General features: G+C 39.5%; 4 protein-coding genes across 4 annotated transcripts in view; 2 read left to right on the top strand and 2 right to left on the bottom strand.

Annotated features, from left to right (window-relative positions):
- Nucleotides 1-2,043: 2,043 nt before the first annotated feature.
- Nucleotides 2,044-8,646, bottom strand: LOC310998525 (cytochrome P450 3A56-like). Its single transcript, XM_083988633.1, has 13 exons — nucleotides 8,542-8,646; nucleotides 7,780-7,873; nucleotides 7,497-7,549; nucleotides 6,878-6,977; nucleotides 6,370-6,483; nucleotides 5,763-5,848; nucleotides 5,522-5,664; nucleotides 5,303-5,427; nucleotides 4,764-4,848; nucleotides 4,473-4,633; nucleotides 4,137-4,363; nucleotides 2,255-2,417; nucleotides 2,044-2,165 (listed from the first exon to the last, which is right to left on the bottom strand). Exons 1-13 carry the CDS (start codon nucleotides 8,607-8,609, stop codon nucleotides 2,091-2,093), a joined length of 1,494 nt encoding a protein of 497 aa, XP_083844759.1. The 5' UTR covers nucleotides 8,610-8,646; the 3' UTR covers nucleotides 2,044-2,090.
- A 1,286-nt stretch (nucleotides 8,647-9,932) lies between these two features.
- On the bottom strand, nucleotides 9,933-16,567 carry LOC310998518 (cytochrome P450 3A56-like). Its single transcript, XM_083988624.1, has 13 exons — nucleotides 16,448-16,567; nucleotides 15,771-15,864; nucleotides 15,510-15,562; nucleotides 14,902-15,001; nucleotides 13,953-14,066; nucleotides 13,122-13,204; nucleotides 12,884-13,026; nucleotides 12,675-12,799; nucleotides 11,814-11,898; nucleotides 11,461-11,621; nucleotides 11,128-11,354; nucleotides 10,353-10,515; nucleotides 9,933-10,250 (listed from the first exon to the last, which is right to left on the bottom strand). Exons 1-13 carry the CDS (start codon nucleotides 16,513-16,515, stop codon nucleotides 10,176-10,178), a joined length of 1,491 nt encoding a protein of 496 aa, XP_083844750.1. The 5' UTR covers nucleotides 16,516-16,567; the 3' UTR covers nucleotides 9,933-10,175.
- Nucleotides 16,568-17,250: 683 nt separating this feature from the next.
- On the top strand, nucleotides 17,251-20,580 carry mrpl57 (mitochondrial ribosomal protein L57). Its single transcript, XM_083988172.1, has 2 exons — nucleotides 17,251-17,307; nucleotides 19,775-20,580. Exon 2 carries the CDS (start codon nucleotides 19,790-19,792, stop codon nucleotides 20,099-20,101), a length of 312 nt encoding a protein of 103 aa, XP_083844298.1. The 5' UTR covers nucleotides 17,251-17,307; nucleotides 19,775-19,789; the 3' UTR covers nucleotides 20,102-20,580.
- Nucleotides 20,581-23,517: 2,937 nt separating this feature from the next.
- kcnh1a (potassium voltage-gated channel, subfamily H (eag-related), member 1a) overlaps nucleotides 23,518-24,405 on the top strand; it is a gene marked incomplete at both ends in the record, with an annotated part of 42,597 nt that continues 41,709 nt past the window's right edge. Inside the window, one exon of the mRNA XM_083987706.1 lies at nucleotides 23,518-23,590. Within this exon, the coding sequence (XP_083843832.1) occupies nucleotides 23,518-23,590 (73 nt within the window). The remainder of the gene's footprint in view (nucleotides 23,591-24,405) is intronic.

The following is a 24,405-nucleotide window of genomic DNA, read 5'->3' on the forward strand; positions in this document are numbered from 1 at the left end:
GAAATGTTGTTTTCTGGGAAGTCTGCACACAGGGGTATCTATGGTAGATAAGGGAAGTGTCTAAAGGGCACAATGACCACATCTTAAGACCGGTGCAGACAGGACAAATCAACTCTATGTAAGGGAATGTACATTTGAACCAATCAGGCGAAAGGGCGCACCAATTATCTAGGGGGGGGGACCAGAAGAGTATAGTATAGCTTGCTGCAAACGCAGACTTCCTGAGAACACAGGGCGCTTGCCTCCAGAGCAGATTTTCTGTATTGTGTGTTCTCCAAAGATCTTTGCAAAATAAATATTTTATACTTTAAACTCAACTTCTCTCGTAAAATGTGATTCTTTCCTCTGCATCAACCAACCGCGGGGAAGTCTAGTCAGACTTCAACAACTATTTGTTGAATAAAATAAACTCCCCTTTTCAAAATCAAGATCGCTGTAATTATTTGCTGGCCTCAATTGGAACAACATGATTTGTTTCCTCTTTTCCATTCAAAGTTACAGGTTTCTGACCATCAAGTCATTTATTCTGTGTATGACTCAGACCATTTTAAGTAACATTGGTGAATATGAACAAGTTTCCTCAATTCAATGTAGTAATTTCCTCAATTCAATGTAGTAAAATAGGCCTAATGCGTTGAATAACACATACAGATTTACTTAAAATGGTTTGAGTTTTAGCACCCTTTTGGAAAAGTTGGCTTTGAATGCAATTTGTTCTGTTCCATTGTGTAGCTGGACAACACAGCCCTATGGAACCAAGGGGAACTGTAGAGTTGAGTGATAATATCTGTATCTGTAAATATCTGAGTTCATCATTACTAACAACTTCAGCCTCCTACATGTAGTCACATGATTTTCGCAGTTGCATAAGTTTTTTGTTACCCTTTTGACTTTGTGTACAGTAACCAGTGCACCTAGATAATTAACGTTATTGAGCATTTTTCATTACAGCGTGTTGGTGTTCCTCACAAACTGACCAGAAGAGCAAATGTTCATTGTTTTTACTTTATTTCTTTATTTAATATGATGTTATTCAGACATTTTATATCTTCCACATCCTACTGGTCTGGTTTCTGTCCATTATTACAAAAACATGCAGCTTAACTGGAGCCGAGACACAATATAATATTCTTGTTTATTTGTTTATTTATTAGGATCCCCATTAGCCATTACTTCATTATAATAGCAATGACTACTCTTCCTGGGGTCCAGATGATATAAAAATCTATTTGAGTATGAATGATTAAGAATATTATAGCTCAATTAAAGTGATCTTCCATTTTCTTAGTCAAAGGAAGATAGTTGTAAAAAAGATGAACTAAAACTTCTTTTAAAAAGTGCAAGTCTGGTTGTCAGCCACAGGGTGGAGACAAACACCATCAGTGATTCGACTTAAATCAACTTCCAGGTCTTAAAAAGGCACATTGTTAAGATTTTGTGAGCTGTGATCTTTCTGAAGCCGAGACTCACAACATAAAGTTTCATACAGTAACACAAAATTAACGTCCGCATGACACTGACAGGAGACTTCAGTGCTGTTTGTCAGGAGGATGCAAGACAACAAAACAGAGTGGAGGTGAGACACCAGCGTAGAAATTGACATACTGTGCAAAGATAAGATAAAATCATAAAACATCAAACTAAACATTTCATAAAACACATGGATTCATATAAAAGTGAACAAAGTGCATTTAACTCATTCAATTAATTGTTAATTGTGTGTTGATTGTGCTACAAATTTTCAGCAGTACAAACGCTGAAGTTAGTTAAAGGGATAGTTCAACATTTTGGCAACTCTTCTGTTATTATCTCATAGCGTGGTGAACATGCAGGTCACAACTTGTCCATGAGAACGTTTTGAGTTTGATGAGGGAAAACCTAGAAATCCCATTAGCCTCCGTACCGTAGGTCTTAGCAGCTCGGCTCCGCCTTTCTAAAAATAGCTTGCACCCACAAATAAAGGTAACAAACCTACTCCTAAAAGTATAGGGATTATGGCAATGGGCCAATTTGCCAAAAATGTTGAACTATCCCTTTAACCGTTTGAGTTCGAGAGGATTTCAGAAGCAGAGATCTTCCCTCTCAGACAGCTACTGCTCTCTGGGAACAAACTTGAGTTTTATTGGGTGCTGTGGCTTGAACTTCCAGCTAAACTGAAAAGGAATCTAAGGGAAGAAAAATAGAAATATAAAGTCAGCAGAGGGCCGGGTGTGACGGTCTGAATGCATGTTGATAGGTTTTGTTGTTCTCTTACCACAGTGTCTTTGCATGTTTCCACAGTGTAATTCTGCAGGATACGGACGATAACCATTTTCATGGTGAGGAGAGCGTAACGCATCCCAACGCAGTTACGAGGGCCGAGTCCAAACGGCATGTACACGTATGGGTTCACCTCCTCCTCGCTCTCTTTACTGAACCTACACACACACACACACATAGACAAGCGATAAACTCACCATTTTAACCATCCTGAAAAATCTGATGAAATACAAGTAGAGTTGTTAAAGTTTAGTGTAGTGTTACTTCTCAGAGTTTCATTTTTTGTATACATACACTATATATAAAAATGGGTTTCTTTTTTTCATAACACGCGGTATCAGCTGATACCCACAGCACAAGTATTGGAATCAGTTTTGGGAGGGAAAAAGTGGTATCGGAACATCTCTAAATGCAAGTAAAATAAAACATAACTTAGAGTAAATATAATTGCGAGAATGAATATTGCAGATCTCTCTCTTCTCCAAAAGCTTAACACAGAGGGCCCTAGTTTCTTAGACCAGGTGAAGTCTAACCTCGGCGCAGCTTCGCCACGTCAACGGGGTGTGGCCCAGGTCCATTTCGCAAGTCTGGTGGGCCGCGCAGTCAGACTTAGACCAGCGCAGCCCCTCCCCTCGTCCCTCCTACCGGCGCAAACGGTGAAGAGGGAGGAGAGAGGGCGGGAGGGAGACAGGAGGAGGAGAGAAAGGCGTGGAGTGGGTTTGACACAGCCGAGTCAGATCTTCACCAATCAAAGGAGCTCCTCTCCTCACCTTTAACTGCGCGGCGGGTGATGCGCGCTGCAAGTTTGTCATTTTATACTTGGACATGGACGGAGGAGACAGCGACGCCAGAGGCCGAACCTCTCCCCGGAGGAAACAGCTGTTTCCCCGGAGGTCCGAGCTCAGAGTGACCAATAATGAGTTTACTAATAATAATACAAATATCCTTAATCAGGTTTGATCTGATACACTGAGAACCCCTGCCCAATGTAAGAAACAACAACTAATAAACTAATAAAGAAACTCACATTTATTCAAACCCTGTGTAAGCAAGATGAGAGGTGTAATCACAACATAAACAAACACCATGCGTAACGGATGAAATCAGCGTAAAGGACGCTCTCTCTCTCTCTCTCTCTCTGTCCGTCTCTTTTTTTCTCTTTTTTTTCTGTGATAGAGATAGTATACTGTAGTAGGCTATATACTGACTATCTGATACCGAGGCTGTGGTGTACTAAGAGAGATGAAGATTTGTGTTTTGTTTTTCATTACGGCTGCCTGATGCGGTCGCTCGCGCTAATGATTTAATAAGTAAATAAATAAATAAAGCGATCATCACAAGGGCAGAGTGGTATCTCAACACGGCAGCGACATGCAGTCATTCACCCTCAGTCCTGCTTTTGGGACATCCACAGCTGCTTTTCAGTGCCAGTTCGTCCCTGCTGTGTTAATTCAGGTGGAGTTTCCATTACGCGTGCCACAGCCTTTGATCTCTGCTTTGATCTGACGTCAGATGTGACGGGACAATCTATATAGATATAAATTCACGTGTTGATTCCATTAGTTGCATTAAATAGTGGTTATTGTGGATATTTATTGCATTGAAATGTGTCTGGAACTGTGGAAATCTGCCTGTGAGGTCTTGGTGACGTGTGTGCACTGCAGGTCAGTCAGCCAAACTTCCACTGCACCAAGCTGAATCTGTGACGCCTCCCCCTGCTGCACGGCCACGCCTATCTCAGCGCAGCGCGATCTACAAATCTCCCAATCTGACTTTGCGCTAGGCTGCGCTGGTCGAAACTTGCATTAGACCGGCTGCACTACCTTGCGCCACCTGCGCTGCGCCAGCAAACTAGGGCCCAGAGTGTATTTATTTACCTCTCTGGTCTGAAAAGCTCCGGTGAGCGCCAAAAGCGCGGGTCCTTGTGTAGTGTGAGCACGGGGATCTGAACCTTTGTTCCCTCAGGAATGGTGATGCCCTGGACCTGGACAGTTTTTTTGCAAATCCTCTCAAGCCGCGGTCCAATGGGGATGATTCGCATTGACTCAGAAATAACCTGGTCCAGGTACTGAAGCTCGAGGAGATCCTTGTACGTAACTGGAGCCTAGAAAAGATGGTAAAGGAGGTTAGGGAAATACTGACCACACAATGTAGGTGCAATGCACAGATAATTTATTACAAAGCTATGATGAATGAGGAATATATTACTGTACATCTTTCGGTAGGTTGGCATCGATTTCCTTCTGTAATGTGCGCATTGCCTCAGGGTAGAGGGCCATATTGTAAAAGAAGTAACTGAGAGTGGCACTGGTGGTCTCATAGCCCCCTAATACGAAGGCGATGGCTTGGGAGAGGATCTCATGATCAGTCAAACCTACAACAGAATAAAGCAAAAGGTCATGTGCATGACAATATAGAGGAATTGTAATAACTTAATGAACCAAACATCATTTAATCAATAGGAAGAGTAACTTTGATTTATGGCTGTGCTGAAGAAGACACACCTTTAGACGGCTGTTCATGTTCACTCTTTATGGCACTTTCTGGTATCTCGTTCTCAACCAACACGCTCAGGAAGTCCGCCTGACTCTGCAACAACACAAACAAGACTCAGCATCTGCAGAAATAACCGTGCTGATGTAGCCGATGTCATATCTGGCCCCTGCGTTGAGTTTCTCACGGCCTGCCCTAGGTGGGGTGCGATCCCACAACCTCCCACACCGGAGGCGACGATGCTAACTGCTTCGCCAAGAGGTTGACAAACACTTGGTGGGTTGGTTAGCACGTGTTTTATGGGTGGAGTGAGTGCACATCCGTTACACTGATATTCAGTATTTTATGTCTCCATGTAGCCTACACAGGGGCAATACATAAAGGATAGGCTTGCTATCCTCAGTGTTAAGCTAACTGCCTCCTGACTTGACAAGGTGTCAGTCTTCTCATCTAATTTGCAATAATAATAACAATATAACAAGTTATTTCCCCAAACAATCTCTGACTTTTCCTCTCACTCTGTCTTTTTCACTTCAGATGAGATGCTTACAGAGGTCTCTGCACGATGCTGGTCTTTAAATTTCTTGATCAGTTTGTAGAAGTAATCCAAACCAGCACTATCGAAGATGCCAATGTTCAGGAAGTCTAGCAGACGGCCACTAAAGGGAAATATGACTGCAAGGAGACCAAAGGTTTGTTAGCCAGAATTGACATACAAGTGATATGAAAGTGCTTATATGATCAAATAATCCTTGAAAGAAAAACATACGCTGCATAAATAACGGCCACAATTTTAAGTTAAGAATCTTCTTGAGGTTAACAACAACGGGGTCATCTGGATTGTTAATGGAGTCGGCCTCAACACTGAACGATGCACTGGTCACAACATCTAAACTGTAAGGACCCATAAATCTATGGTAAAAAAAGAGAGAGGTTTTTGCTTTGTACATTTATTCATTTATGACCAACAATGTGATGATGTGCTAACATATAACAAATTAACAACATACTGTTTGACATCGATGGGCTCATCCAAATTCTGTTGTCCGAGTTTCTCAACAAGTCGGTCTGCGTAGCGAGCAACAAGGGGAAACACCTTCACAAAACAAGAGTTAGTTGATGACACTTTAAATATATAATATAAAATATATAATAAAATAAAATAAAATAAACACTTATGCCACATTTTGGGCATCAAATTATTATTTGAATAAAACTAAATTTTTTGAGGTTTAGAAATGAAATGTCTCTTATAGACACTGTTTTTTTAAAAATTGTAAACAGGTTAGGTGTAGGTAAAATCTCCACCTGCTTTATAACCAGCTGTCATAAATGTAGAGGTTTTAGGTAGCAGGACATGTAAATTAGTCAGCACTGGATCTGAGTACTGTATTAAAGGTTACTTTCCCCTACTGTTAATGTTATGAATTTTTATTCCAATCAGAGCAGTTTCTCTCACCGCATCTAAATACTGACACATAGATAACCTGTACACACACACACACACACTACATACAGTATATGTGGGCAGACAGAGGTTAATGCATCTGTATGACTGCACTAGGACACTGGGAGCAGAAAGCAGATGAGCTTTGTGAGCTCAGATGTGACACCAACCTGCTTCAGCCGTCCACTGGTGAAACACGGAGACAAAGTGCTCCGAATTCTTTTCCACCTTTCATCTTTAACTGCTGTGATGGCATCTTTCATAGGTCCAGTATTAATACCTTCCTGTGACAAAAAAGGACATTTCATATCCAGGCTGCCTGACTGGAATGAACATGCTTAACCACCTTTTCTTTACTGATGCATCTTCAAAATACGTTTAAAATATCTTTAAACTTAGATTTTCACAGAACTAATGCTGCAAATTGTACAAAGTTTCACTCCATAAGTTTAACAGTGCAACTGCTTTAACAGTCGATCGCACAAGACTAACAAAGGAAACAGGAAATGGCATATGATAAAAGATCAATGAGGATTTTATGAACTGATATCGAACCTTTCAAATAAAGATCAATATGAATCGGAAAACTGATTTTTTTTTAACCTAGCCCTAGTTAACATGTTTACAACTCTCAGAACTGCATAATTAGGCCTACACTAAATGAAATGACTCTCTTACCTTGCGGTTGGTGAACGCAGTGTAGCAGTCCTTCACCATCACATGTTTGATGATCTCAGGGTCTAACACCATTAGAGCTGGACGTCTTCCTTCATACAGCCTGTGCATAAACAACAACAGTATAGCAAAAAGATGTGCTTAGATGTCCAAATGATGAATATTTGATCAATTAAATGAATATCTAATAAAGCTAGGAGAGAAGAAATTAGAGTGGAAACATCTGTAGCATGCTGTGGAAAATAAACACTGGTTATAATTTTTATTCTTTAATTCATATACTGAGATGCACAAGCTTGCTCTAGTTCTTGTACAATATCCCAACAATACTAATAATACTACCAATAATAACAATAATAATAAAAAAAAAAAAAAAAATAAACTTTTTACTGCACAACATTTATTTGATATACAAAATTCATTAAAAGCAAATAGATAACATTTTCAAATTCTTGTTGCATAACTTTGTTTTTATCTTCTCTCTTGTCCCATTAATCAACCTAAAGTTTATATGTTGGCTCTTTGGAGAGGACGCACTGGCACCGTCACTGAGTAGCTACTTCTTCCACAGTACTTCCAATACCTGTAGGAGTAAACCTTGAAAGACCAAAAAGCAACTCACCCCCACACATCTCCATACTTGGCTTGGCACTCTCGCTCAAAATGAAGAAATCCCTACAAAGGATTTCAGATAAATATGTCAAGTGTCAAAGGTCAAAGGGGCACAGAGCCTCCAACAGGTACACTCATAAAGAGAAAAGTCAGGTTGTTGAAATTTCTGCTACAGGAGAGAGACTGCCAAACGCAATTTCATTGTATGTGACTGCAATGACAATGACAAACTTAAACTTTTATGTTTCATGGGAAAAACAACAACAACCTCATCATCTCAGATATGTGTTTACCTTTCTCATGTGATGCAGTGTTCCAATAAATGGCAGTGGTCTTGGTCCAGGTATTCCCAGCTTACTGAAAACACTATAGGGCCAAATGCCATAGCTAGATGACAAAAGAGAAGGGACAGGGATCAATAGTACAACATCTTAATAAGGAGTTGTCACACTCAGTGGAGGCAGAAAAAGACATAACATAACATAACCAGGATACGTCTTAGTCTGGATGGATTCTTTTCTTTTCAGACTTGCGATATTGTAAATTAATAACAGCGTGACTTTTCAGTGCGTTTTTGAGAATCTCTTTTTGTTTGGTGATGAACAGACTTGTGACAGTTCACATAATGTTTCTGCTGCAGTTTAAGTCGTTTAAATCAGATTTAGGCTACAATCATAGAAATATAAATCATTGTGAGGATCATTGATCTAAACCATTTTAAGATTTAGTTTTTAATTATTTCTATTTATTTCTTAGTATTAGCAAAGTCCTAACCTCTCTGGTGCGTTCACACCAAAAGCTTCCAAAGCTTCAAAAACGCCGGAAATCATCCATTTTCAATGAGAGCTCGGCGACCTCAGCGACCAAAGCGTCACGAGACAAGAAGTTGAGTCTTGGTCAACTTTATGGTAATGAGCTCCAGCGCAATTCAACTTTTGACCTCAGTCACGTGAAGAGCGACTATAGCTGTCTGTAACGGAGTAAATGTAGCGCGTTACTAACTTACTACCCACCTCTGCCTACTGCGTGGTACAAAAGATGTAGAGTCTACTCACAGTAACAACAGGGTGACAAACAGAGCCACCAAAGTCCATGTAGTGGGTGACAACAACGTAAAGAACATGTCGAGAGCTGGACACAAACCGACTGTGACTGATGTGAGGAAGTGGGAACAGCAACAAGAGAGCTTAAAGTACACAGAAGTGGGAGGGGCTAAGAGACTGTGGCCACGGGGAGGTCACATGAGGTTGTTGAATTGCATCTTTAGTTTTTATGTTTTTACTAGAGCACAAAAGAGAGTAACGACCTTATTTTTACAGTCTATGGTAACGACACGCATTGGTTCAATGGAAGCGCCTCCTGATGGCGGAATATGGGTATTGCAAAAGCGCCCAGCCAAGAACTGACAACTCTGCATTGCTGGTGAATGAGCAATTGTGGTATTTTCAATAATTTAAGGACATTTATAGATCACCCACGTTAATAGCATCATTGAGGACCCTTTACAGATAAACATTAACACATAGGCGAGTAAAAAAAAAAAAAAAAAGTAAGTAAAAGAGCAAGTTTCCTCATTTCAGTGTAGTAAATAGGCCTAATGCGTTGAATAACATGTACAGATTTACTTAAAATGGTTTAGCACCCTTTTGGAAAAGTTGGCTTTGGATGAAATTTGTTCTGTTCCATTGTGTAGCTGGACAATAAAGCTCTGCAGAGTTGAGTGATAAATCTGTAAATATCTGTGAGTTACTAGCAACTTCAGCCTCCTACATGTAGTCACATGATTTTTGCAGTTGCATGACTTTTGACTTTGTGTACAGTAACCCACCTAATCTCAGAGACATAACGTTATTGAGCATTTTTCATTACAGTGTGTTGCTGTGTGTTCCTCACAAACTGACCAGAGAGCACATGTGCGTTGTTTTCACTTTATTTCTTTATTTAATATGATGTTATTCATACATTTTCGATTTTCCATGTCCATCTGGTTTGTTTCTGTTCATTATTAACAAAAAACAAACAAACATGCATCTTAACTGGAGCCAAGATGCAATATAATTATTCTTGTTTATTTATTGGGATCCCCATTAGCCATTATTTCATGATAGTAGCAATAGGCTACTCTTCCTGGGGTCCAGATGATATAATAATATAATTGAGTATGTAATTAAGAATATTATAGCTCAATTAAAAGTGATCATCCATTTTCTTAGTCAAAGGAAGATAGTTGTGAAAAGAACAACTAAAACTTCTTTTAAAAAGTGCAAGTCTGGTTGTCAAAAACACCATCAGTGATACAACGACTTAAATCAACTTACAGGTCTTAAAAAGGCACATTGTTAAGATTTTATCTGTCTGTAAAGTTATCACATCATAAAGTTTCATACAGTTACACAAAATTAACGTCTGTGTTACACTGACAGAAGATTTCATTGGCGCTTGTCACTGACACCAGTGGCGAAATTGATATGCTGCAGAAAGATTAAAAATATCTCTGTGTTTGTACTTTTTAAACATCAAACTAAAAATTACATACACACAAATTCATATAAAAGTGAACAAGTGAATAAAATGCATTTAAGTTATTAATTGTTGATTATGCTACGCATTTTCAGCAACAAGCACTGAAGTTAGTTAAGTGCTTGAGTTTGACAGGATTTCAGAAGCAGAGATCTTCTCTCTCAGACAGCTACTGCTCTCTGGGAACAAACTTGAGTTTTATTGGCTGCTGTGGCGTGAGCTTCCAGTCAAACTGTAAAGGAATCTACGGGGGGAAAAAAAGAGCAGAAACAAAATCAGGGACATGACAGCAGAGGGCGGGGTGTGACGGTCTAAATGCATGTTGATAGGTTCGTTGTTCTCTTACCACAGTGTCTTTGCATGTTTCCACGGTGTAATCCTGCAGGATACGGACAATAACCATTTTCATGGTGAGGAGAGCGTAACGCATCCCAACGCAGTTACGAGGGCCGAGTCCAAACGGCATGTATGCGTATGGGTTCACCTCCTCCTCGCTCTCTTTACTGAACCTACACACACACAGACACACACACACACACACACACACACACAAACACACATAGACAACAGATAAACTATAAATACGAGCTGAAAAATGAAACAACACATCACTGTATACCACCAGTACCTGTGTGAAAACACCCACTGTGGCTACACTTAAGCAGTTTTTAAAGGAAGTGTTATTTATTCCTAGATTTTATTTGTTATTTTTTGTCAGACTGTCAAACTAGACTAGATTAATTCATGTTTTACAAAGGGTTTAAACTGAACCTGGCCTTACAACATTAATAATCATATCACATCCATGCAGGCATATGGATTTGTATACTACGTATATGTATACATAATACTGTATAGTATACACACAGTAGGCTATACAATGTTTTATTATATAACACACTGGTATCAGAACATCTCTAAATGCAAGTCAAATAAAAAATAAGTTAGAGTAAATATAATTACATAACCATAAGTATGATTACACGCTGGTGATGAAGTTTGTCTGAATAGATAAATGTGAAGGTGTATTTTAGGTGGGATTTGAAAAAAGGAAGATAATGTATATTGCACATTTCTCTCCTGAATTCTTGCACGTAAAGAACGGGAGTGTATTTATTTACCTCTCTGGTCTGAAAAGCTCCGGTGAGTGCCAAAAGCGCGGGTCCTTGTGTAGTGTGAACACGGGGATCTCAACCATTGTTCCCTCAGGAATGGTGATGCCCTGGACCTGGACAGTTTTTTTGCACATCCTCTCAAGCCGCGGTGCAGTAGGCAAGATTCGCAGTGACTCAGAAATAACCTGGTCCAGGTACTGAAGCTCGAGGAGATCCTTGTACGTAACTGGAGCCTAGAAAAGATGGTAAAGGAGGTTAGGGAAATACTGACCACACAATGTAGGTGCACGGATAATTTATTACAAAGCCATATGATGAATGATGAATATGTTACTGTACATCTTTCGGTAGGTTGGCATCGATTTCCTTCTGTAATGTGTGCATTGCCTCAGGGTAGAGGGCCATATTGTAAAAGAAGTAACTTAGAGTGCCACTGGTGGTCTCATAACCCCCGAATACGAAGATGAAGGCCTGGGAGAGGATCTCATGATCAGTCAAACCTACAACAGAATACAGTAAAGCAAAAGGTCATGTGAATGACAATATAGAGGAATTGTAAAAATGAATTAACTTGAAAAATGGCACATTAGAGGAGCCAGACATAGGCTATATGAACACAACGCTTTAATGAACCAAACATCAGTCAATCAATAGGAAGAGTAACTTTGATTTATGGCTGTGGTGAAGAAGACCTTTAGTCGGCTGTTCATGTTCACTCTTTATGGCACTTTCTGGTATCTCGTTCTCAACCAACACGCCCAGGAAGTCCGCCTGACTCTGCAACAACACAAACAAGACTCAGCGTCTGCAGAAACACCACGAAAAAGGCAGAGTGAATATTATAATACATAACATAATACATGCCCACAATGTCAAATTAGACATTTTGGGGGAATTATGCTTTTTCACTTTGCAATTAGATGAGAAGTCTGCTATATAGGTTTTATATATAGGTATTTAGCTTAGCTTAGCAATAGCATACGGACAGGGAGTAGAGGGAAACTGCCTCTGTTTGTCTGCTGTCAGTCTATGGACCATGCCTACAGCCAAAGACCGTCTTTGCTACAACCAAAGACGGTTTAGAAACCAAGACGGCCCATGACCATGGATGTAATAGATCCATGCCCATGACGAGTCAGTTTTCTGTCTCTGTGTCACTGTAGGTTTCGCCATTACTCTGCCCTTTTAGGAGACCAGCAGCAGCAGGTCTCAAGTCTATTGACTGATCTCCTAGGCAATGTCAACCTACGTTTGCGAATGCCCGCGCTAACTAATTTTTGTAATGCTAAATATGACTGTTAGCTGTGTAAATATTTAATGTTATCATAGGAAAATATAAATAGCTCACTTTCGTCCACTGACAACTTTTATAAATGCACACACGCGTTGGGGTACAATGTTTATAGCTACAGTGTTAAACTAACTGCCTCCTGACTTGACATTTAACAGACGGACAGTGTCAGTCTTCTCATCTAATCTAACAAGGTATTTCCCAAAACAGTCTCTGACTTTTCCTCTCACTCTGTCTTTTTCACGTCAGATGAGATGCTTACAGAGGTCTCTGCACAATGCTGGTCTTTAAATTTCTTGATCAGTTTGTAGAAGTAATCCAAACTGGCACTATCGAAGAGGTCAATTCTCAGGAGTCTTAGCAGACGGGCACCAAATGGAAATATCACTGTAAGGAGACCAAAGGTTTGTTAGCCAGAATTGACATACAATGCTTATTATATGATCAAATAATCCTTGAAGGGAAACATACTCATTATAATGAATGGCCACAATCTGAAGTTAAGAATCTTCTTGAGGTTAACAACAACGGGGTCATCTGGATTGTTAATGGAGTTGGCCTCAACACTGAACGATGCACTGGTCACAACATCTAAACTGTAGGGACCCATAAATCTATGGCAAAAAAAGAGAGGTTTTTGCTTTGTCCATGTATTCACTTTATGGCCAACAATGTGATGATGTGCTAACATAATAAATTAACAACATACTGTTTGACATCGATGGGCTCATCCAAATTCTGTTTGAGTTTCTCAACAAGTCGGTCTGCGTAGCGAGCAACAAGGGGAAACACCTTCACAAAACAAGAGTTAGTTAATGTTCAGTGGAGACATGAATACAACAATGTGGAAATACTCCACTGAGTAAAATTTTATTTAAATTTAATTCTCTTAATTTAGTCAAAGAACAAAAGTATCATCAGCAAAATGAACTTGAAATCTGATATAAATATACAAGCATCAGATCCAGATGGAGCTCCTTTATACTACTGTATACACAGTTTAGGCGGTTTATTCAAGAAGTTAGAGAGGTAAATCGTAGGGGTATTGAGCTGGTTAATGGTGCAGGAGAGAAGAAAAAAGTTCTACACATTTTGTATTTATTTTTTGCTTGTTGTTATTTGCAGTACAAACTCACACCTCTGCCACTCTGGGCATCAAATGATTATTTAAATAAAAATATTTGTAAGGTTTAGAAGTGAAATGTCTCTCATAGACAGTTTGGGGCGAAATCACACAGTTTTTTCAAATTGTATAAAAGTCTATACGTTAGGTGTAACTACAATTTCAATCCACTTTATAACCAGTTAATACAGCGGTCATAAATGTAGAAGTTTAAGGCAGCAAGAAATGTAAACTCAGCACTGTATTTGAGCTAAGGTACTTACTGTAAAAGTTGTTATGAATATTTATTTCAATCAGAGCCAACTACTCTCACTGCGTCTAAACAGATTGACACATACAATAGATACCACACACACATACACACACACACACACACACACACACTACATACAGTATGAAGACAGATGTGACACCAACCTTCTTCATCCTTCCACTGGTGAAACACGGAGACATAGTGCTCCGAATTCTTTTCCATCTTTCATCTTTAACTGCTGTGATGGCATCTTCCATAGGTCCAGCATTAAAACCATCCTGTGAAAAAAAAGATTCAATTGGTAAGTGTTTACATTTGAGTACAGAAGAGTTAAATAGACCATTTGTGTAACACCTCTGAGGGTTGGTTCATATCCAGGCTGCCTGACTGGAATTAACATGCTTAGCTGCCTTTTCTTTACTGATGCATCTTCAAAATATGTTTGGAATATCTTTAAACGTATAAAATACTGCCTGGTCTAATAGAGTGGGTAAACACCTGCAGATGTGTCAACATTAGGGCTGATACTACCACTGCTGATTTACTGAATCAATTCAATTCCGATTAACAATGTCCCAATTTGATTCGATATTGATTCATTCTGAGATATTTCAGTTTAAATACCAGTTTTGCTTGGTTTCGAAAGAGTTAACAGTCGATTGCACAAGACTAACAGAGGAAAGAGGAAATGGCATACAATAAATTAAAAAAAAATATGTATGAATCGATATCTTTTAAATGAAAATCAATATGAATTTTTTTTAACCTAGCCTTTATCTATTTTCTTTTCTTTTACTTGTATTTTCTCTTGCTTTTAACCCTGTTTTTAGTGTTTGTTTTTATTCTGTCTTATGCTTTTTTTTTTTTTAAATGTTTCTTTTATTTTACTTTTATTTGCTCTTGCATTTAACTCTGTTTTTATTGTTTTGTTTGTTTTTATTCTGTCTTATGCTTCTTCTTTTTTTTATGTTTTGTCTTTATGTAAAGCACATTGAGTTGCCTTGGTATGAAATGCGCTATATAAATAAAGATGCCTTGCCTTGCCTAGCCCTAGTCAACATATTTCCAACTCTCAGAACTGCATAATTACACTAAATGAAATGAGTCTCTTACCCTGCGGTTGGTGAACGCAGTGTAGCAGTCCTTCACCATCACATGTTTGATGATCTCAGGGTCTGTCACCATTAGAGCTGGACTTCTTCCTTCATACATCCTGTAAATGAACAACAACAGTAGCACAAAGTACGAGATGTTGAAATAATGATTTCTTTTTTTAATGTATTTAATGAAGCAAGGAGAAACCAAATTAGAGTGGAAATATCTGTAGCATGATAACAATAAACACCGTTTATGGTTTTTATTTTTTCATTCATATACTGAGATGCACAAGCTTGCTGTAGTCTGTGTACAATATCCCAATAATAATAATAGTAGGCTTAATAATTATTAAAGTTACGTGCTCAAGTTCAAATTAAAATAATTAGCCTAGCTTTTTACTGCACAACATTTATTTGATATAAGAAAGAATTCATTAAAGTAAATAGATAACATTTTCAAAATCTTGTTGCATAACTTTGTTTTATCTTCTCTCCTGTCCCATCAATCAATTTAAGGTTCATCTGTTGGCCCTTTGGAGAGGATGCACTGGTACTGTCACTGTGTACTTCCACCACTATCAATACCTGTAGGAGTAAACCTTGAAAGACAAAGCAGCAACTCACCCCCACACATCTCCATACTTGGCTTGGCACTCTCGCTCAAAATGAAGAAATCCCTACAAGGGATTTCAGATAAATGTGTCAAGTGTTAAAAGGTCAAAGGGGCACAGAGCTTCCAACAGGTACACTCATAAAAGAATAAACATGCAGAGATAAGTCAGCGCCGGGCAGGTCATTGAAACTTATGAATTTATGTTTGAGGGGGGAAAAAAAACCCTCATCATCTCAACTCCTTACAAAACAAACCTTCAGATTTGTGTTTACCTTTCTCATGTAATGCAGTGTTCCAATATATGGCAGTGGTCTTGGTCCAGGTATTCCCAGCTTACTGAAAAAACTATAGGGCCAAATGCCATAGCTAGATGATAAAAGAGAAGGGACATGGATCAACATCTTAATAAGGTTGTCACACTCAATGAAGGCAGAAAAGACCAGAGGAAGTTCAACATAACCAGGATAACTCTTATCTGGATGGATTCTTTTAAATTCAGACTTGTGATATCGTTTCAGTGCGTTTTTGAGAATTACCACTCTTTTTGCTTGGTGATGAAGGAACAGTTCACATCAGACTGTTTCTGCTTACATTGTTTAAATCACATTTACAATCATGGAAATGTTAATGTGAGGGTCATTGATCTAACCACTTTTGAGATTTATTTATTTATTTAACTTCTATTATTATTATCTAGAGCTTCCTCATAGAAGAGGAGTAGCCTAAAAGACCATCTCCTCGCTGTAACATTACAGGATATTGTTCAATTAGCCTGTAAAGCTGTAATAGTGATGATATATTCATTTAGTGAGGTAAACTCAATGTGTCGCTCTGATTTATGTAAAGCTGGTAGCTACTGTTGATCATTTCCGACCAAACACCACCTGCGTCAAACCAGAGACCTTAAAAGTTACCCGCGATTGCTACGTAGAGTGTAGAAACTACTCACAGTAACAACAGAGTGACAAACAGAGCCAGCAGAGTCCATCCTGTGGGTGACAACAACGTAAAGAACATGTCGAGTTTTACGAGGAAAAGTTGGACACACACTGCGATTGATATGAGGAAGTGGGCTGGAACAACAACAAGTGACCTTTAAGTACACAGTAGTGGGAGGAGCCAAGAGACTGGGGCCACGGTGAGGTCAATATTACCATATTATTACATGATGATGTAGCTAATCATTGTATGGGATGTAGTTAGATGACGTTTTTAGTTTTTACCTTTTTAACCTTTTTATATAGTTTACCATCTAGCCTTCACCTAGATGGGGCGTATGGATGTATCTATTATATTATATTGTATTATATTATATATAATATCATTCTATAATATATAATATATTATATTATCCATGGTGGGGTTGCAGCTATGCAATGTTGTAAAAAAGAAGAAAAGAAAAAAACACTTTTGCACCCATTTCGAAAAGTTCGCTCTGATTTCTTTATGAAATAGTTTCATATTCACAACCCTTGACAGATGTACCGGACAGGTATATACTGTAAGGTTTTTCAAACACAAACTGAGTTTTATAAAAATCCATTAGACTGCAGGTAAAAACGAAAGTCGATTTCACTCGACAGCGACAGATCCCATCTGTCACATTTTTTGGAAAAACCTCCTTTAAATCATCGTAAGTTGAAAAAAAAAATCATAAATCATAAATCGGATATTTCTCCGCGTGTTGTTGGGACTACGAAAGAGAAAAATAATACGAATCAATTTGAGCCCTTCTGAGCCTTCTCGTGCACCGTAGGTAACCCGGAAGTCCTATCGTCGGTGTGATCGCTGTCCTCCACATTTCCTCAGGTTTGTGTTTTAAACTCTGTGAGTCTGCACGTTTTTCTTCATCCCGTCGCTGGAAGCTGAAGTTGCACTTGTCTTATGAAGAATGCCAGACTATAAACAGGCTTGTGGTGTCATTTTATACGAAAAATAAATAGACGTCCTCTTTGAACTGCCCTTGATCTGTAACACTAGGCTAAAGCTAAGCTATCATCACATAGCACACTGCATGCACGCGTTTGGTTTTAACTGGCACGGTAATTCCCTTATCTCTGTCCTGATTGCATTTATTTAAAAAATGACATTGTTAATAACATTAGCTTTAAAAAAAATGCGGATATAAATGCACCGGAGTTAGCATTGTTGCTATTTTTCATCCGCTGTCCCCTGGCAGTCAAAGACACAGAACACAGAACAACAGAGATAAAAGCAGGCACAATATTGACAAACAAAACAAAAACTTGACAGAGAACGCGAAACACAGAGACAAGGTAGTACAATAGCATCTGATTAACTAAAACAAGAAGGTTAGAAGAACAATAAAGGGAAATAACAGATAATGTAATATTATGTACAGCCAGAGAAAATATTTCATAAGACAAATGAGATTTTGGGAGCATTGGGATGAGCAAGAAAGGTATAGTGGTTGTGGGACCCTGAAAGACTATAACGCTTTGTAGGGCTGAGTTTAGTGATAATAAATACCTGTGGGGTTATCATTACTAGCACTAGTCACTTGATTTTTGCCGCTCAACACGTTTTTTACTGTTACCCTTTTGACTTTTTGTACAGTAACCCACCTAATAGATAACGTTATTGACGTGATGTCATTGTCATGTGCAGCTGTAAAAATTGTCTCATTGTATGACTCAACACTATGTCGAAGGTAAACAAGTAGTAACTTAATCGGTTTCGACCCACAGTTCATTTTTTATTATTCATCCCAAGTTCAATAGTACAATGAAATGTGGTGTGCGGGGGAGAACAGAGCAGCCACTACAGTGGAACAAAATAATAAATACAGAGGGGATGAAATAAGAAAAAAAAAACACTATTTACATGTATGAAAATTAGACTTTTATGCATAAAAACAGGAGGAATCGGCAGTGTTGCACATTGAGTCCGAAGCAGTCGTGGTTTGTAGTGTATTTTTATGTGAGCAGTGCTGTAAACAGTGCTGACAAGCAGGTAAGCAAATACCGTATGCAATATTGAATATAGGGGAAATTGTCAAAACATGAAATAAGCACTGTCGACATTAAACAATATATCCATAATACCATTTACAAAGAACTATGCACAGATTGAATAAGGATAGTAGTATGTATGGATTATTGCAAATAATGGTATTACAATTATATTATTAAGGGAATTATTGGTTGATTGCTAAAACTGTCCTGAGTTGAATTCTCCTCAGGTATGTACTTCATCTAATGCAGTTTATCTGACTTGCTGCAAACACAATTTCCACAAAAGAGCTGAAGGACTCCAGTAATTTTATGACACACAGATTAACAAATGGGTCAAACTCCTCTGCGGTTGAAGTGTTGTATAAGTGTTTACGATGTGTCAAGGCCAGTTGATTATTTTTCACAGTGACTAAACTTTTACTGTTTCAGGTTTTTACCATAATTGGCTTTGTTTTCTCATGACCTGAAGGTTTTGTAAAGCTCCTCCACTCAAGCATGGACTGTAATTTGACAGCATTGTTCTTCCTCTCCTGATTTGTTTGTCCATTACACCTTTTTTCTACAGTGAAGATGCAGCCCAATTACTCTCAGTGAGATGTCGTAGCAGCCGGTCACATATTTATCCGGCCTTGACTGCTTAATCCGGTCCCTGTGGTTTAAGGGGTTTTTGCCATGTTCACATCATATTGTTTATAACATAATTAGGAGCAGCCGAATGGTGGAAAAAACATTTACATCAGCCCCTGGCTTGTAATTCTGAATACTGCTGGCTGTTGCATCAAATAAAATCCAGCATGAACACTAATAGATTAAATTCAGCTCATTTTACAGGAGTTGTTTGTATCTGGTTTTACTTGGTAAAGAGCCGCTGCTAATGCATAAGAAAGGAGAAAAGTTTTTTTTTTTAAACAGGTGCAGCTGCAGCTACAATGGAAACACTAGGGGGGGAATAATCCCTTAGAATAACAGGTATTTTCCTGTTTTTTCCTTCCTGTGCCAGTATTGTATGAATGATTTAGACCATGAGTCATGAATTGGACAAATCCCCAATCTCTCTTTCTCTTGTTTTCTTTCGTTTTGCCACTGTTTCCTGGCATAAAATGTTCGAAAATAAAAAAATATGAACGTAAGCCTGCAAAACTAGGACGCTCTTACAGCTAGTTTGATAGTGGATTCGCCTCTCATTCAGGAAATGATTTGTTCACAATAGCCGTATTCAGGACCTGTATCTGTTGTAAATGATGACCTCTGTGATTACAGCCACACAACTTATCTTGTCGTCTCTGTTTTATTCTCTTCAGAAATAATTAGCCACCATGTTCCTCACCCTCGCCCTCCTACGGAAAGGCATCCCTGGGAAGCAGTGGATCGGAAAGTACCGGCGGCCACGGGAGATCACGTGGCAGATGAACCGCAACACGCTGAAGCGTCTGGAGCGCGAGGCCGAGAACGAGTACTGGATCAGCCGGCCGTACATGACCCCGGAGCAGGAGTACTGCCACGCCGCAGAGCGCAGGGCCCAGAACTGGCTCAAGATCAAGGAGGCCAAATTCGCCAATTTCCCCGAACACAAGCACATGACGGATCACCTGAGTCATCTGAAGACCACCAAGACCTGGTCGAGTTAATGTGAGCTGCGCAACCTGCAAAGACTGGTGCTACAGGTCGATGTGTGCAGTTATTTTGTTATTAACGTGAAGCGGACTCTCGTATGTCAGCCGAGGAGCTACGACACCCTGGCAACCGTCTGTCTGTGGTTTTTCCATCACATGAACTGAACCAGCAGCACTGCAGACTGGACTGTAGTTTCTCCATATTCAGTGCAGCTCCTTCACATAAAGAGCTCTCTACACTTCACCGGAGGGAACTTGTTCACAAAATATACTTTCATGTTAAGAAATTCGGCTTCCCGCTGCTTATTAAATCTGTATAATTATTATATAAACTGCTTAAGTGTATTCCATAAGACAAAGGTTAGGGGGAATTATATAAATTGTTTTGGGAGGTTGGGGCGTATTGACGGGTTAATTTAATTGTAAAACAGCAGAATGCACTCTGCCATTTCACATTTCATGTATTAAAAGGCTGAGACTGACTGTCAGCCCAAATTCTGTACAGCTCACACGGGAGTGTTTTTTTTTAAAATCCTTTTTGAGCCTTTGAAGTTAAGAGAAAAACCAGGAGGAATACACACCCAGGGAAATGGTCTCACTGTGTGCGTGGATTCTCCGACCCTGCTGTAATTTAGTGATGTTTTTCTGTTGGGGGTGAAAAAAAATAGGCTGCGCTGCCGTTATAATAGCTGTTAGTCAGAGGCTTGATTATAGAGAATCTGAGGGCTTTGTGGTGACTCGGTGATGGAGGCCCCCCGCGCAGGAGATTGACCCTTTTTTTATGAAACCTCAGTTTGGTGACATGCAAATATACTGTGCTGGTGATTTGCCAACCTTTTATTATTTCAACACTAATGCAGATCTACAGAAAGAGCCAGGAGTTATTAAAACACCCGAGTCCACGACAGGGTTCTCACGTGTCCTGGAAAACTTGGAAAATGGTTGATCAATTTTCCCCTTCATGAAAAACACATAGAATATGAGACAAAAATGTTAAATGTCCTGGAAAAGCTTGAGTTGTCCTGGAAAATTAGTTATCTAGAGCTAGAGCTCTGTTTGACTTTTTCAGATCCCACTGAGGGTTTCTTGTCCAAAGAATTTGTGAGAAAACTAGAGATTTTTAGTTGATGAGTGTTTCCAGTATTGGACCTATTGTGACAGACTGCTGAGTGACAGGTAGAGGAGCAGTAGAGAGCCGTTTTCGGTGGGGTTTAAAAACAAAAACAGCATGTTTTTGCCTTGTGATACATTTCTCATAATTTCTAAGCATGGAAGAGATTAATTCATAGATAAGTTAGCGCTATAGACTGCACATGTTTGAATCAGACTTATGGGGGTGAGAATGAGAAACCTAGAAACAAACTGGATAAGGTACAACTGTTGAAAAGAACACTTCTCCAAAGCATGAATGGGGCGGGGGATGTGTTAGTGTATGGCAGGATAACATGTCTGTCTGACTCTAACAGGAAAATGATTTTAAGAAAAGAGTGGGAACCCTGCATAATCATCAGACTAAATGGAGACAGGACCATGGGGCTGAGACTTGACTTTTACTCTGCTTTTACCATATATGTAAATTTACACATCATCCCATGAAGACTTTTTATATTATTTGAACTTTAAAAAAACATTTTTTTTAAACTATATTGTCATTTATTAACTGTTTACACAGCAGGCTCCACTTACCCCACAAGAAAGAGCCACAATTGTTGACAAATTGTGAGTGCTGTCATGGAGCGGAGGTTGTGTTGTGGTTTCCCAGGTCCCAGGTGTGTGTGTGTGTGTGTGTGCAACACTACACCCAGGTGGTGATGATACTACAGCATGGTTCTGTTCTCTCCAACCTTTTTAACAGGTTTAACATAAAAAAACAGGAGTATTCAGAGCTTCACCGAGGCACACAGAGCACGGCTTGTTTCCATAGTAGCCATCAAAGTGATTTACACCTGAGACAACAGGTGAAACCAAACTGAGAGGAGAGACAAGCAGCGGTCCCCCGGGCGCCAGGGAAACCAGGTGTGAGGAAACCTTTCTTTCTTTTAATACCTAAACTGTTTTTTGTATTGTTTGTCTCATTTTGATGGGGGGGTGTTGTCACCACAAGCACAATTTGAGCTCTGTGTTAGTATGAACACTGCAGGGTCCAAAATAATTGAACAGGATTAATGAGCTGGTGGGAAAAGTCTGTCTTTGAAAGGGGACGATTCTGCTGCAGGAATCAAAGGGGGGAAAAATCCACATGGTGTGGTATTACTGCTCCTCTGGGCCGCCCATCTCAAGAACCTGACTGCAAGAGATTAATCCTAGAAAAACTAACTAACCGCAGGTCTCCTGGGTCGACTGCAGGAAGCCCTTCCTCCTCCTCTCAGTTTGGTAGCACTCGTTTAACACAATGCACTGGATTTTAGGCACTGAAAGTAAAGTGAGGATGCTTCCAAAAACAATGCCACTTATTTGTTTATCAGACTAACTCACAGACATGAGATTTCCCCCCCCCCAGACATTTAAGTTTATCATTAATTGAAACTTCAACAATTTTGCTAAATAACATTAACATGATTTTCTCATTCGAGCTATAGAGGGGTAGCAGGGATGGAACAAATTGTCAATTTTTGTTTTGTGTAGGTTAAAGTAACAGTACCATGCTGCATTTATGCTTTAGTAGAAAAGTCATTTAAAAGCATTTAGTATTGTTTTGCTTTGTTTTGTTTTACTTTTAAAGCAAGAGAGCAAATTAATAAGCGCTGAAATACCTCCCAACGCAGAAGACAAATAGAATAATGTATGGTATATTAATGGATAAATGTCAATGTTGTTGGTAATGGTGATATTCATTGCAATGGTTTTTTAGGCTACAATGAATATTGCATTAATCAGTAGGCCTAATATCTATAAAGGTGATACTATGGCAGCCTGTTCTAGGATTATTGATTAGATTTTGTAACGTATGATAAAGTGCAGTTTTATCAAGAAGAAGTATAAAGGTGAAAAGTGTCAAATACAATAGGCCTAACAACTGAAGTGGCAGGGTGGATGTTGTGTCCAGCAGGTGGCGCTCCAGGTCCTGGCCGTGTTGACTGTGGAGGAGCCAGAGCAGCAGCAGCAGCAGCAGCAGAGCCACGGCCCCTCCTGTGCGCTGCGCTGCGCCCCACCACCACCACCAACACCACCACCACCACCACCGCGGCTGCTGCTGCCGTTGTTTTCCTCTGCTGGACGATGAGATGAGGTGCGTGAAGAGGCGCCAACGCACCGCACCGGGGGCTGAGGAGGCAGCTAATGAGCAGACCAGACAGACGGCCCCTGTCCAAGACATCCTCCACGCAACAGCAGCAGCAGCAGCAGGACGCGTCTCAGTGTTGGAGAGACCATGAAGAGGAGCGGCAGCCCGAGGAGTAAAGATTCACCTGCAGACTGAGTGAAGAGGCAGGATGGCGGGGGGTCGGAGGGGACTTGTGGCCCCTCAGAATACTTTTTTGGAGAATATTGTGAGACGGTCGAACGGTAAGGAGAAAGGTCCATATGCTTTCACCAATTTACGTTTTTAACATTAAAAAAAACAACAACACACAATCCAGCCTGCTGCGCAAACTAGGCTCTCTTGGAAACTATGAAAGCACTTTAATTATGTGGCAGTCTCTCTAATCAAACCTACCAACCAATTAACGAAATTAACAGATGAAGGAGGCAAATTGGTGAGGGGAAGAAGGAAAGTTTTTCCCCCTTTATTGAGCAATGTAGCCAAGAAAAAAAGCTGAAGTGTTTAAATAATCTCACATTTAATGTAAATCACATTGATTTTTTAATCACAGATGGAGACAGTGCTCCTGTTCTCAGTTGGGAACCAAGGTAGCAGCTGCAGTAGCCAGGTTATAAGACAATCATTAAATTGTACGACTGATTACATAACACTACTGTAAGTCTTAAGTAAAAAAAAAAAAATGATGTGGACCAGAAATGTCTTGTCAAAATGTCTTTATGCTGATGCAAGGAAAGTGCAAGTAGCCTATAGTTGCCTTTTGTCTCATTTCCATAAACATGTAAAGGTTCAGATCTGTGTCAGATGAGATCAGTAGGATCTCCAGTGAGAGCACACACTGACGCCTTCTGTGTTGTTCACCACGATTTCCCTTGAGCTGCAGAGATAGACATGAAATTAAATCATTCAACTTTTGTTTAAGCCTCATATTAACCAACAGAATCTGCATTTGTGCCCAAGGCTATTGGAAACCCCAGGCTCTGCCCCAGTAAGACTGCTGCATAGGCAATATTTCTTTTCTTTTGAATTTAAAATTTTGTGCCACGGAAACAACTTTAAG

Source organism: Trachurus trachurus, assembly GCF_905171665.1.
Source record: "Trachurus trachurus genome assembly, chromosome: 15".
In the NCBI taxonomy this organism is placed as follows: Eukaryota; Metazoa; Chordata; class Actinopteri; order Carangiformes; family Carangidae; genus Trachurus; species Trachurus trachurus.

What these genes read in the sequence shown, in the direction of transcription:
- LOC310998518 (XM_083988624.1), bottom strand. Translation starts at nt 16,515, where the DNA reads ATGTTCTTTACGTTGTTGTCACCCACAGGATGGACTCTGCTGGCTCTG. An exon ending in AGCATTGTGCAGAGACCTCT is followed by an intron (nt 11,899 to 12,674) that starts GTAAGCATCTCA and finishes GTGTTGTTGCAG; the next exon opens with AGTCAGGCGGACTTCCTGGG. An exon ending in GAGCTTTTCAGACCAGAGAG is followed by an intron (nt 10,516 to 11,127) that starts GTAAATAAATAC and finishes GTGTGTGTGTAG; the next exon opens with GTTCAGTAAAGAGAGCGAGG.
- mrpl57 (XM_083988172.1), top strand. Translation starts at nt 19,790, where the DNA reads ATGTTCCTCACCCTCGCCCTCCTACGGAAAGGCATCCCTGGGAAGCAG.
- LOC310998525 (XM_083988633.1), bottom strand. Translation starts at nt 8,609, where the DNA reads ATGTTCTTTACGTTGTTGTCACCCACTACATGGACTTTGGTGGCTCTG. An exon ending in CTGCGTTCACCAACCGCAAG is followed by an intron (nt 6,484 to 6,877) that starts GTAAGAGAGTCA and finishes TTTTTGTCACAG; the next exon opens with GAAGGTATTAATACTGGACC. An exon ending in CCAGTGGACGGCTGAAGCAG is followed by an intron (nt 5,849 to 6,369) that starts GTTGGTGTCACA and finishes TGTTTTGTGAAG; the next exon opens with GTGTTTCCCCTTGTTGCTCG.